General features: G+C 39.8%; 1 protein-coding gene across 1 annotated transcript; it reads left to right on the top strand.

Annotated features, from left to right (window-relative positions):
- The first annotated feature begins 2,969 nt into the window (after positions 1-2,969).
- On the top strand, positions 2,970-12,721 carry ccdc3b (coiled-coil domain containing 3b). Its single transcript, XM_034869405.1, has 3 exons — positions 2,970-3,427; positions 6,967-7,141; positions 11,180-12,721. Exons 1-3 carry the CDS (start codon positions 3,075-3,077, stop codon positions 11,471-11,473), a joined length of 822 nt encoding a protein of 273 aa, XP_034725296.1. The 5' UTR covers positions 2,970-3,074; the 3' UTR covers positions 11,474-12,721.
- The last annotated feature ends 1,683 nt before the right edge of the window (positions 12,722-14,404 follow it).

Here is a 14,404-nt window from a genome sequence, read left to right as displayed (position 1 = left end):
GACATTCTAGAGATAGAGTAGGTCTAGACTAAACTCTATAATTTACAAAGACCCAACAATTCCAATAATTGCCCAAAGAGCAAGCATTTAGTGTGAAAGTGGCAAGGAAAACTAGTGTGAAAGTGGCGAGGGAGATTCTTCAGACAGACTCAGGTTCTTGGTAGGCGGTGTCTGATGGTGCCGGTTGGGGGTGTGATGAACAGTGGCAATAATAGTCAGAATAAAGATTATGGAACTGTGGCTAAAAATAGTAGTTGTAGTAGTTCCTGGTGTAGCAGGGCCCTGCAGAGCGTAACAGGGTGTAGCAGGGCGTAGCAGGACGAAGCTGCACTGTAGAGCCTAGTCGGGCATAGCAGGGTGTGGGGTGGGACCACAGCGACAGCTGCAGCCATGATTTAGGTGCCATCCTAATGCAAGGAAAACTGCTGGGCAAACAAAAACACAAGGACTCCAGGGAGGAAGCTCCCCAGAGCTATGTTAGTAAAAAGCATTTCAGGGACATGGATGCACACAGATAACTACCACTGTTGTATTCAAGTACAGTGGATCATTTCAGAGTTCAAGTAATTAAACAATGAAATAAACAATGGGCTTTAAACAATGAAATAATTATTAGAATATCCTTATGTGATTCAGGGTAATGTATGTATGTATATATGGTAATGCCTTTACTTGTTTTGAAGGGTCTGCAAATCATGCATTCAATGTGATCATCTAGTTGAGTGAAGAGAAGCAAAACATGTATGCTTGGTATTGCTGCCACCTAGAGGTGTATTTCTTTATTACATTATTGTATACATTTTTTTTTATATATATTAAATGTACCATGACTGCATGGGAGCCATTTTGTACACAAAACATTTACTAAAGTATTCAAACCTTTATGAGTAACATCTAAATTCCTGTTCAGCTTAGAGAGTCGTTATTTGAATATTTTTTAGTACATTATCCGTTTTCCTAATAAACAAATATAGAAATACAATGAATGCAAACGTTTGGTTAGATTTCAGTGTGTATTGGTTCCGAACCCTACACAGCCAAACCTTTCTTTTTTGACTGATTTCCAACTGTGCAGTGTAACTTTTTATTTTAATTTGCCTACATTCAATGATGTTATTGCCTGACATCGCCAAACCAAATCGCAAATGCGAGTTATCTGCCTGAGAAATACAGCTTTAAACTTAGCATTTAGCAGCCTGCCACTCAGTCTCTTGCTGCAGCACAGCAGGCCTTAACCTCAGACTTGGCCACTGGTGTGACTGCTGGTGATCCGGGGCTTCGGACTTGACGCCATGGTCTTTCCGGCACCTGTACCTGCACCTGTCTGAGCGGCCATGTACTGCACAGCACATGTAAAAAATGCAGGCAGTTCAGGACATCTGAGATGGGACACAGCCAATACAAAGGTGTGTTTAGGTGATTGAGGAGTGGTGATGGTTGCTGGCTGTATATGGACTGGAGTGTGGGTGGGGGGGGGGGGAACTATAGGCTGGAATTAGGAATAGATGTAGGGCCCTGGGTGAATAGAGGTTGAGGAGTGGGTAAGACAGGAGGTTGGGTCACAACCCTTGTTATTTGTGGGTTTACTACAGAGAAAGAGAGCGAGAACATTGAAAAGAATGGTCAACGTGCATTTTCATATTCATGTTGGGCATAGTAAAAAAAAGAGAATGTACCTTGATTGTTTTCTGTAGCTCTACTCTGCTCCATTATGTCACTGGCATATCTGCTGTCTGAAAACATACAGATCAATCATTTCAATAACTGCCACCCATGTATAATAGGACTTAACTGATGTTTCTCTTTTTTTAACTCAGCTTTCAGCTATTTCTCTACTCACTCTAAGCATGATAGCACCCTGGCTATCCCTCACGGTAACGCATATTTTGTCCACCATTGTTTGTGATCCAACCAAGTTCTGCAGGTGTCTTTTAAACCTACCTAATTGTCTGACAAGACATCTCCACACACTTGCTTTATTATGTGGGAACCCCATTATAACTGCCAACAGGTTGTGCCTATCTGAGTAGTAATTCCATAGTGTTTTGACAATTTTACTGATGATGTTGTTACTACAGTTGTCAAATAAACCAATAAATTTGTTGAAACTTTGACTCTGTGTGAGTAATTTGTTTCTTGCAGTTTTGTACACACACATAATGGTTACACACATTTCACAGTATTAATTAACTTAATACACACATAAGATGTGGTTTGTGTTGTATGTTATTCTCACAAACCAAACAGAAAAACAAACTTTGTATGAGTTAATTTATTATACGGGTTCGTTTACATGCCATTATATTCCCTGTGTCGTGACTCTCAGGTACCTGTGTTCTGAGGTTCAGGCAGGATTCTCTTCTGCCTGGTTTTTATTGGAGTCAGCTGATAAACATATCAACCTATCAACCATTCCAGAGCACCAGCTCAACATTATGGGACAGCCGTCTTGCGCATTTACATGTTCTTTATAGAGCCTGGAGTGTGCCAAAGTATGGAAAAGGTCTCTAAAGACCACTCCACTGAGCATGTCTTCATGTTGGCCCTAGAGGGCGCTACTGATTTATTCCTAATTTAGTCTCACATTATTGAAGTAGGGACTTTTACAACGGTTTTTTGTTACATTAAATGCTACCTAATCTCACAACATTGGCGCGGGACGATTTGCTGTAGCCTGTTATTAATTGTATTTATTGGTCTATAATAATTATTAGTTTTACTTCGGACATTTCACACACAGGCCTATGCACACACTTGCACACCCCCCTGGGCTCATTTCAAAGATCAGAGGCACCCTTTTTGCAGGGGATGCTGGTGTGGAAGGATTGATCTTCTAATCGCAGGTAATGTGGCTGGAGGAGGAAGCAAGGGCTACAGAGAAGTAATCGGTCCAGTAGCCTACTATTTCGTGGCGTAAAACATAACTTACTGTAAATATCTGTGGAGGCAGTTTTTTTGGAACTATGTACATGGAGTGAAAGTCCTGCATTTTTTGTGTGTGATTTTCTCCATCAGCGGCATCGTGCGCATGGGTGCACCCCACTGGCCCACAGTCGTCTCATCTCTGTCGGATCATGTGGATTATTTGGGTGTTTATTCTGGCAGTGGCGGGTCCTGATAGGAGCTGGGGATGTCAGCTCCCCCGCGACTGGAGACCGCAGACAGAAGCGTGCCGTGCCGAGCTAGCGGAGATCATAGTCTTTGCCAAGGTGTTGGCACTGCACAAGGAGTCGTACAATGTGTATAACGACCTGCCGTCCGATACCGAGCTGCTTTTCTCTGCAGAGATTGAGCTGCTGTGCGACCAGGCGTGGGGCAGCATGCTGGAGGTCCCCGCCGGCTCCAGGTTCAATGTCACCGGTCTGGGCTACTTCACCTGCTTCTCCTACAGTGTCACCAAAAACAACAACTACTACTTCTTTCTAAGGTGAGAAGACAGGATATCCCACCATAGCCTTTTGATCAAATCAGTCATGAAAAAGATTTCTCACAGATGCGTTTAGTTTTATTGTAGAATGAGAAGAGTGACTTTATGCAATATATTTTGGCCTACATAAAGTAAATTTTTTATAATTAATTTCCAAATAAATAAACCTGTTCAGTTAGGGTAGGCGTTATCACATATATGTTTGCCCTCATATAAATACTTCGGGTAAGGTTTTTTAAAATTGATATTTCTCATAGGCTGAAAATATTAAAAGATTGTCAATGTGACTGTTGCTCAGAGAGCACATCCATTACCCACTTGAACCCTCTTCATTCATTTGTGTGTCTCTGATTTTCTGTTTGAGCTTAAAGATTAAGCTTGAAAAATGTCTTTGGATGTTTAAAAAGCAGGCCTCAGCTTTGTCAGGGTTGACAAGACAGATAATAAACTCAAACTCAGCCAGCAAAGATGACAGCACTATATTTCAATCTCAATAAACGTGTGAAACAATGGGGTAAGTTATCTTAAGCATGTGATGTAAAGTCTCTCTGGAAAACTTGAGATATCCAGTTAGTATAGTTGATTCAACTTATGCATCCAATCCTATTTCTCGTTTCTTTTAAGAAATTACATCGCAGGAAAAATGTTGGGGCATTGTTGCCGTTATTCATTAGGGACAGTAACAGTTGAAAGGATACATAAAATAGGAGGGGCCAGAGGGGGAGTAACACTGAATTGAACGCTATTTCTTCAGTACATCTCTCAGTACTATTTTCTAAGTATGAAAAAGTATAAAATCCATGGATTTAACCCCATCTCCAAATGGCCTGTCTCTACAATGAAAACCAGAAAGTCTTCCGATCTGTGCACAGAGCTCTTTCAAAAAGAATTAAGGACTCTCAGAGGATTCAATCAATCGTTGTCTAATGAGGAAACAGTCAGCAGTCAACAGCAGAGGATTGGCACTATCCACACATATTCTCTTTTAACCCGTATCTGTCCATGTGGTACAATATTGATTTCAGGTTCATAATATATTTAATAACCTGCCAAAAGTTCCACTTAGATTTATAAAAAGTATGAGGCACGTTAATTCTTAAATGTCTGTGGTTGACAGAAACAACACTGTTACTCAGGAAACGTCTATGCATTCCAGCCAGTGTAATTACAGAGCCAGACGTTTCCCAACAGCTTGAAGGTAAACGCGGTTGGTACAGGACCACCTTTTGTCTTGCTGAAACACACAAGTTTGCTGCTTGATGAAGGGAACGTGTGCTGACAGGCCTTACCGATATATTTTGTCTCATGCAGATCAGAAGTTAGATATATTTAGAGGGGGCACTGAAAAACATTCCTGAAGTTTAAAGTGTGGCTGTCCCACATGAGGGTCTGCAGCAGGGCCAGCTACCACAGTATTCTTTGTAGCATATGTTATGCATCATATGCACAAAATCACACTCACATTGTGCCATTGTGTATGTCTGGTGATGGCTAAAAGACTTAAAAAGATGATTTCACTGGTTTTAGTTCATTACACCTCCAGGGATGACGTTCTTGCCCAATTTTGCAATGGCAAAACATCCAGACCTTATCCCCGTAATAAGCCTGGCGACCACCATCGGAAACTCCCTGAAGCTAAAGTCACAACAAGGTTGCATTTACATACAGACCTGATGATAATTAAGAAGCAATGATTGCTCCAGTAAACCAAAGCAGAGATTTTTATGTCAGTGTTTCCTAGGGATATAATGGAGGGATCAACTCCCCAAGAACACTAATGCACATTTTCCTTTGCAACATACTTTAGCCCACAAAGCACTCGCCAGCTACCAGTCCACCATATGGACCAAAGTATGGTGGTGGATTCGTAGCTGGAAAAGTGCCATTTCACCTCCTGGGCACTGCCAGGGTGCTCTTGATTAAGGCACCAAACCCCCAATGGGGCTCCTATCCATCTACAGCTGCAGCCCCCTCACTCTGACATCTCTCCATTGGTGCAAATATAGGTACTGAGCATGTGTGTGTGTTTCAGCCCTGTGTGTAATGTGTGTTCTAACAGCAGAGTCAAAACATTGTAATTTCCCTTGCAGGATTAATGAGGTGTAAAATTATTCTTTTTTATTTTTATTGTCGATTTATGGGAAATAAAACATAGTTCAGAAGGCTAATACATATAGTCCAACTTGTCGTTTTTGCATAATTAGTGGGCTTTATAAGTGCTGCTAGGTGTTTTTTGTTACCTTTGGGATGAGCCAGGCTAGCTGTGTACCCTGTTTCCAGTCTTTGTGATAAGCTAAAGGTATGCTGGTTTTTGCTTCATATTAACAAAATCAAATAAGATTTCCCAAACTGTCTGAACTTTTCCTTAAATTCTTTAAGAAGCTACTGGTATTAAACCTTGTATATAGGTATCACAAGTTTCATGAATATTGAAATGAGCTCCATGGCATTCTCGCGAATGTTAGACTCCCCGTCATAAACCTAAAACAGACCTGTATAGAGTTTCAAATGGAGTGTTGTTGTGGCAGCTCTGCGACACTGAGCCCCAGACGCTGTATGAGCAAGCCAAAACTAAAAAGTTCTCATCGCAATCTCCAGTGGATGTCAATTTCCTGTTATAGAAGAACAACACTTATCTCAGACCAAAATAGTCTTTCCAATCCATCATGAGCATAATCTCCCAGGAGAGGACAAATCAGAGCCTAGCATGGAGAACCAAGGATGTCCCTCAGGACCTTTAAATAAAACAGATTGACAGTTGTGTTTGAGCCATTAGTTCACTGTAAAGAAATGATACCTACTACTTCTACTACAAGGTTTTTAATGTGTTGATGTGCATTTGTGCTGCAGTGTAACATATAACAAAAATGTATTACATACACAAAGGGGGTTTATGTCACTATTGCTGTACCCAGTTTATTCTTGTGTTCTGTTTAGTTATGTTTCCATCATTCAAGACGAGTTCTTTTGACCCACACTCCTTCTGACCTCCTGGTCACTGGTCCCACACACACACACACACACACACACACACACACACACACACACACACACACACACACACACACAACCACACACACACACACACACACACACACACACACACACACACACACACACACACACACACACACTCGTCACTGAAAAGGACAGCCAAACTTTTGAAGTCCCTTGAGGGATGCAAGATGGAATCCAGATGTATGGGAACACGCTGCTTCAAGACTTCCTTCCCTCACACACTTCACATTGTAGGAGAAGATATGAAACATGCACAGTAAATCCATTTGGCTTGTAGTTTGCTGGCTTGACTGATCCAGATAATGATGGAATTTGCAAGACCAGGCTGTGCACACAACTTTCTTTTTTAATTAAATTAAATTAAATTAAATTAAAAATCCTGATGACATGAATAATAAGTATTGCATATTATTGTTGTTTATGACTTCTGGTTGTGTGCATCTGCTTCTGTTTTTACACATGCACAGTCATACGTTCATTTTTTTTGTATAAATACAATTGTGTCCTTTTCTGCCATGCAGGATGGATGAGAACTACAACATCATCCCTCACGGAGTGAACTTCCAGGACCCCATCTTCCCTGACACTGCAGAAAATCACCGCATGTTTTCCAGCCTTTTCCAATTTGCCAACTGCACGTCTGAAACCCAGGTTCATAACTACACCCCGGAGTGGGAGGCTCAGGAGGACAGCCGGGTACGTAGTCAATCAGAACTACCATCATTTCATGGTTCCTAGTTTTGTTTTCCTCTTTTGAAGTGCCTTTCTCACAAGCAGTTAATGTTAATCATGTATATTTACAATGGCTACACAAATGGTTTGATAAAAAGAGTGGAGTGAGCCACAATAGCCCAAAGTACTGTGGTGCACACATAAAATGATTCAATATTACCTCCTGTTGTTTTCAAATGAATACAACAAAGAAACTGGCAAGTGAGATATGTTCTTAATGCATGTGGAACAAAACACATTTGGCAAATGCTAACACCTGATGCGCCCCGACAGTGCAGGTTTCTTAAATCTTGTCCCAGAACCCATGTGTCAGTATATAAATGGTTTACAGTCAATCACCACGGCTTTATCCCCTTTAATGAATCTAAACATTTGGCCTAATCCACCTGATTAAGGTCAGTCTTCTTCTGTTTCCAATCATTTGCTGACTACTCATGAAAGCCCAAATCCACTAGTTCAATCAGGAGAGACTTTGTTGCAGACATGCAAAACTTCATTAGTAAGCTACATATAAACAATATAAAATGAAAGACAACATGAAGTGTACAAAGTCTTTGGAGATTACTTTATACTCCATCAGATAAAATATGTTTTAAAGGGTTATAGAAACCAAGACATATCCCCCAATGGAGTCTAGACACTGGTGGTGAGGTTAAGGAGCACAAAGACCGGAAGGAAGGAGCCAACAGATCGGACAGCCGGAAGAAGAGCCAGGGTGCTGTTTGCTAAGATGACTTGAGGAAGTAGAGGAGGAGGAGGGTGGGACTCTTCCTGAAATGACAACTGACAACCGCAGAGGAGAGAACAGATTTTAAGGCAGGGATGTCCCGCAATGATTGGCTTGTGAACACATGGCCGATACGGATTTGTTTAACTGAAAGTAAAGCCTCAAAACAGGTGATAAGTTTAGGAAATAAGTTATAAAGTTGTCAAAGTCTCCTTGAATGAATTTAAGCTCAGCTTAATAAGACAATGAAAACATGGTTTGTATTGCCATTAACAGCAAACCTTTGGGTCAGACCCGTTACTGTAATTACAACAACATTTAGATATAAATGCTGCTTCGTTACATCATTCTCATGATCAGATTTCCTCCCGGCTAAATTAAAACAGACTTTGTTTTGAAACTATTGTTGTTACTAACTTAAAATCACATCACAACAGATCATGACATCACATAATGTCAAAGTTAATCAGATGGCATGATGTCATTTTCAGATTTACAGTAATACCGTATCAGTATAACAGTATCAACAATAAAAACATTATTTCAAGCAGTTTCCCACAGTTTTACGGACCGTTAAAATGTGGGAAACTGCTTAGAATAAAATAATAAAATAATAACACTAATGCAGAAATATTAGCTTTGAAGGGCTGTGAACACTACCCTGACTTGATGGCTGGATACAAAGGAAGATTTGTTTTGTCTATGTTACAGTTAGGTTAGGATGACATCAGACTGGATACAATCCTGATGGGTACCGAGGGTGTGCCCCATGGATCCATTTTGGGGCCTATTAAAGACTGGGGATCTTGAGTTTGAAAGACGCTGGGGGGCTCTAACAAAAGCGCTATGTAACAAAGTTGCATTGTGGGAAATGTATGAATCAGTGTTTTGGAAACTTGAACCATACTTTTCTGTTTTTGATTGACAAATTATCTCCATGCCAGTGGTATGAGTTTACAACATACCGGATTTCTGATTCAGCTATTAAGAAATAACAAAATATATACACGGCTCTTAAGAATGACATCAGATCAGTAGTGCAAATATTACAAAATATATGTTATTTTTGGGATATATAGGTCTACAGTAGATGCATTTCATCCTTTCACACTCTTTCACATTAAGTTTCTTAAGTGTCTTGGCATCTGACATGATGGCATATTTATGAATATTTCAAACAAGATTGTTGTTAAATTGTGCCAAAAAACAAAACATAAACAATGCTTCCCCATGAGTTGTACAAAGCATTATGAAGATATGATTCATGGATATGCAACTGTACATGTTCACAAGCATTTTGATTCTTTTAAAACTTTAAATCTTATGTTTAACACTGGAGGTAATTCAAATACTCACTGCTGCACTTTATATGATAAATAAGTTCAATGTGCCTTCCCTTATTGAGAGACTTAATAACCATTCAATATTTATCTACAAAACCCTGGGTGGCCCTTGTGATGTCATGTCTCATCTATGCTCTGGCCCACACTTAACCTGCCCTGATGAGTGATTAATGCTTTTGAAACAATATATCCAAACCAATGTAGGAAAGACTGCTTTCCTATAAGGGCAGTGGTCTACACTCCTTTAATTAAGCCTGTATCTTAATGTATTATTCTGTCCTGTTAAAGGGTATCTAATGTTTTTTCAACCTGGACCCCACTTCCCCATGTATTCGGGTATAATAAACTGAAGTGACCAAAAATTGGGCAAGCCTTAATTTTTTTCCTCTAAAAATGATTACGATCGGCCATTGTTGTTTTGTCGTCGCTGCCATCACACACACCTGAACCACGCCTGTAGCTGCCAGTAGCTCCTCACTGGCGCTGATCGGTTTGGGAAGCTGGAAGTTCTGACCCAAATACATTACTTAAAGCCTGAAAAGATGGATTTTCGTGTGATATGTGATCCTGTAATTCTAGCTGTATTGTGATGACCAGAAAGACATGATGAAAACTGATTAAACATGTTAAAGTGCCCACTCGGGTGGCCTTCAAGTGGAAAAGAGGTGATGAAAGGCCTTTTAGGGTGGCCTTATAATTGATAAAACAGGATGCAAAAAAAATCTGCACACTGGGGGCCCACTTCATGCAGCTGTTCCCTTTTAATTCTTTTGTACGTGGCCCTCAGACAGCCTGAGTCCGCCACTGCCCGCTTCTTTACATAACTAGATTGTTCTGCTATTAAACTTCATCTTTTGCATTATAAGGTTTCATACCCCTTTTAAATCCCTTATGGGACATAAGTAAGAGCACATGGAAAAACATCCACGGATAATATTGCAGAGAGTAATGCACTAACCAGTGATGTGGGCCGGCAGCCAGCAGCACATTTTTAACATTTCCTCAAAACCCTCAGCCGTTGTTTTCTGATGGCAGGGAATATACATCAGTGTTTCATGCTGGTCTCATGTGGATGCATCAGGATCTATGGAGGAAATCCACACTCAGGCAGACAAGCATACAGTCAGAGGCAGCTGGAGCTAATTCTTTGACCTAGGAAAAGGTCTGGGCCTTTGGATCATCTGTTGCAAGTTGACAGGCATGTTGGGTTTCATCTCTAGTTGGTGTCTTGCTGAAACAGGCGGAGCATGTTGTGTAACCAATCTTCCTCACTCAGAGACACCTTGATCCCTAGACCTGGAGCAACAGTGTGTGTTGTCTTTGGCTTTATTTACAGAACATTATAATTCACTTGCAGAACATGGCAACTCTTGAATTGAATTAAATAAACTGTGGTTTAACCTAAAATAAGACTTAATAAATTCCTCGACTTTTTTTTGCCTTCGCTTTTCTTTATTTTTAGGCTACAAGCAGCCCAAACATTTTTTTTATCTCGCTCATACATAAACAGTGAAATATGCCAAAAGACTTACTAGCTGTTGGCTCTGCTTGTCAGCCCAAAGAGCATGACAGAAGTGTTCTCTCATGTGCAAAGGAAACCCAGTATCGAAAACATATGCTACGTGATAAATGTAAAAAACAAAACAAAACAAAAAAACCTAATATGATACTAGTATTTAGTATGAGCAGGTATGGGATGAAACTCTGCATATGATTTCAATCAAAAGGCAGAGGGAGATGAAAATCTGTTGGGAATGTTGCAAAATATATGCTGATGCTTGCTTTTTTCACGCAAGTAACGTAAAGTATTGAATCAATATGTGAAAGTTCAGTATTCAAATGGGTCACAGTTAGTCATGTTTGCCTGCAGTCCACTCAATCACATGTTCCTCACATTTTCCCTCGCATTTCGAATGTATTTGATCTTCACAGTTGTTGTGCTCTGCGGTCCAGAAGGCTCTGTTTGAGGAAGAGGAGAAGGTCTGGACTCTCTCCCAGAAGGTGCGCTCTCTGGAGAAAGCCAACAACCACCTGAGGGAAAAGGTGAAGACCATGAAACGTCTGCTACGCCAGGCCCAACGAGAAACAACGAAGGAGCAGCAGATCCTCAGCCTCAAACAGCTTTACGAGTCAAAGACTTCCCAAACTCACCCTGATCAGGACACTACCCAGGACCAGAGGAGCCAGCCACTAAAAAAGGCCCTCTCCAGGAAGCTAAAAAACTAGAGTACAAACAGTGGTGATTCATTTAGAGTAACTCCATAGACTTTAATTGTAATCTCATTACATTTTCCACGTCTTCAATGCATTTACAGTAATAAGTTTACTTCAAAAGCAACAGACCAAGTTTTGAGAAACTTCCGCTGCACAATCAAATTCGGCCATTTTGTTTGTCCAGTTTTATTTCCTGGTACAATTGGACTGTGCCGTTGAAACTGTCATCTACAAAGAGAGCACATCTACTATTTACAGCCTTATCCTTAATATACTAAAGACTCTCTGTGTGTGTGTGTGTGTGTGTGTGTGTGTTTGTGTGTGTGTGTGTGTGTGTGTCTGTTTGTGAAAGATTGTGACAAATTGCGTCTCAGATAAATGATTTGAACAGTTTCACAGGAGTAAGAAATCTTCATCTAAATCTCAACTCTTATTTCACCCTATTAATCCAATTTGATATTTATGTCTGAATAACTTCTATCCCCCCCACCCCAGCACAGATATTTTCAAAACATCGGATAGAGCTCAGAGCTGGCAGATGCACTGTTGAACAATGTGAGGTCAATGTTAAAGCGTTGATAATTGAATATGTTGTTTCTTTCTGTGCTGGACACACATTATGCATTGTATAAATATTAGAATTATTTCTTACATCATGAATACTATTGTCAAAATGCTCCAAACCACCATCTTTTAATGGTCCACACATGGTCCACAAGGTATTAGGAACATGTCTCGTCTCTCTCATAATGCTCTGACTGTGTATGTGTGCGTATAGTTACAGAGAAGCAGCTGTGTCAAAGTTTAAAAAGCTGCAAGACTTAACATTATGTCACATCATACTTTTCTACCTTTGCCTGCTTTTTATACTCACGTAATTTATACTCAAGAAACTATCCCAAAATGTATGGTTCTTTAAATTCAGTGAATTGTTTCCTAAGAGTGCCTTTTTCCCCCAAGCTCTTCCTTTATTGTTGTTGGGGTCCAATGTTCATACACATTTTGCTGAATGAAAGTGTATTTTTTGTATTTGAAAATAGAGTGCTGAGCACTCATTAAATCCAGCCAGTGAGCCTGGCGTGGTACAGGATTGGCTTTTTCTGTGTCAGAAATGAAAGTGTTGCATTTATTATAATTTCTGTATTTTCTTATATTATGATTTTGCTTCCTCTAAACTATAAACATATGGTTTGCTTTGCCAATAGCACAATGTTTGTAACACAGGTATTGTAGTTTTTTTTCATAAATAAATGGACTTTTAAAAAACGTCCTATGTTCTTATTTTTTGTTCTCACAGTTTTCATAATATGCTGTGCTGTATATTACTTTTTTGGGTGGAATTTGATAGAAATTAACTAGATTATTAATTATTTAGCTTAATGAATTAATGAATTAGATCCTCCTTGAGTCATCATAACAACTACATCAGCAAAGCATTCAACAAATAAATCAAACAATGCAAAAAAGTTGTACAAGTAGCTTCCTGTGCTTAACTACAATCCCTACCGTGAGAAAAGGAATGAAACTCTGTTTGTAGTTTTGGTGTTCATGCTTGAATCTTTAATATGCCTCATTGACTTTTCAAGACCTATCCAATTATAGCAACAGTTTGAACCAGATTAGTGGTTTAGGTGCAAACAACAGTTAAAAGAAAAAATTATCTCTTTTCATCCGCAACACACTTTAAAACAAATGTGTCAGGCCAAACACCAAAACAAAGTAACAAACTCAAGCAATGTTTCTAACCTCAATTGTAATGTTTCCGACTTTTGATATATTCAAGCCAGACATGATAAATGCTTTTTGGCATGCACAACACATTTCGTGTAGATAAATTAAAGATTGTCAAAAAATAGTTTTAAAGCAACGTCAATTTCTCAAGCTGTTGTCCAGTTTTTGCTGTGGTGCACTTTTAGAGGGAACACAGGGCCATTTGAGACGTAAAATCATCGTGGCAAATTACACTTTCAACACAATTTCGAGGAGAGCTGAACCAAATTCCATATGGTGGCGTCGCATAAAACCGAGGGAACGCGAAGCAGGGTTTGCATGGCAAGAGGAGAAACAAAAAAATGGACACATTTCAAATATGTTTTACTATCTGTCAGGAACTCCCTCGCAGTATCGTTCTGCAGTAAAGCTGGGTATGAAGCAGACATTTACAAGCTTTCACTCCTATGCATAATTTGAACCTCTTCAGCAATGAAGTAGTTACTGTAGGTCTTTGAGAAGATGCACCTTCCCAGCATTTGTTTTTAGTGCTAAACCAAAGTTTATAAAGTTCCAATGTTGAATACCCAAAGGTAAAAAAGGTAGCATACACACAAATCATCAGGACAAAGCAATTTATTCTGGCCATGTCAAACAAAAATAAATTAGTGAACTGAGATCCGTCCCATAGAGAGAAAGTGTTGCAGAGAACAGCTCTTTTTACTGTCTCCTTGTTAACTCTTTGTTCTCCCTGTGAAACCTTTGCATCAAACTACCTTGCCTGCAGCCAACTGTCAAAATCCCATGGACCCGGGCCAAAAATGATATACACACACTGCTTTCTCAACATAAACCACCGTGCACAGCCAAGCTGCAAAACAGATGTCAGGCAACACACTGCACAGTGGTGGTCCCTTCCAGAGGACTTGCTATCTGTGGACATGGTTTATTTTATCTAGTCTGGTTTTATGTTTTCAAATGCTGTTACTTTCTCGGGCTGCTCTGGTTACAATTTTTTTTTTTTTTTGTATTGATCAACCCAGAGCATCTGATTGGTTAATACAGTATATGTTTTTTTTGTTTTTTTACCCCCCCCCCCCCTCCCCCTTTAGGTAACATTTTTCTGTCTGTCATTCATCGCTCCGCACGAAGAAATCCGCCAGAGAGGTTTCTAACTTTAAGCTCTCTGACCTGTCATTGGCTCCATTATTTCTGGAGCTAATAACTTGAGTC

Source organism: Etheostoma cragini, chromosome 4 (assembly GCF_013103735.1).
Source record: "Etheostoma cragini isolate CJK2018 chromosome 4, CSU_Ecrag_1.0, whole genome shotgun sequence".
NCBI classification, from domain to species: Eukaryota; Metazoa; Chordata; class Actinopteri; order Perciformes; family Percidae; genus Etheostoma; species Etheostoma cragini.
Note: the sequence above shows the minus strand (reverse complement) of the source record. Positions and strands in the feature narration are given on the sequence as shown.

Coding starts and splice junctions, on each gene's coding strand:
- ccdc3b (XM_034869405.1), top strand. CDS start 3,075: ATGTGGATTATTTGGGTGTTTATTCTGGCAGTGGCGGGTCCTGATAGG. Junction 3,428..6,966: donor AACTACTACTTCTTTCTAAG/GTGAGAAGACAG, acceptor TCTGCCATGCAG/GATGGATGAGAACTACAACA. Junction 7,142..11,179: donor AGGCTCAGGAGGACAGCCGG/GTACGTAGTCAA, acceptor TGATCTTCACAG/TTGTTGTGCTCTGCGGTCCA.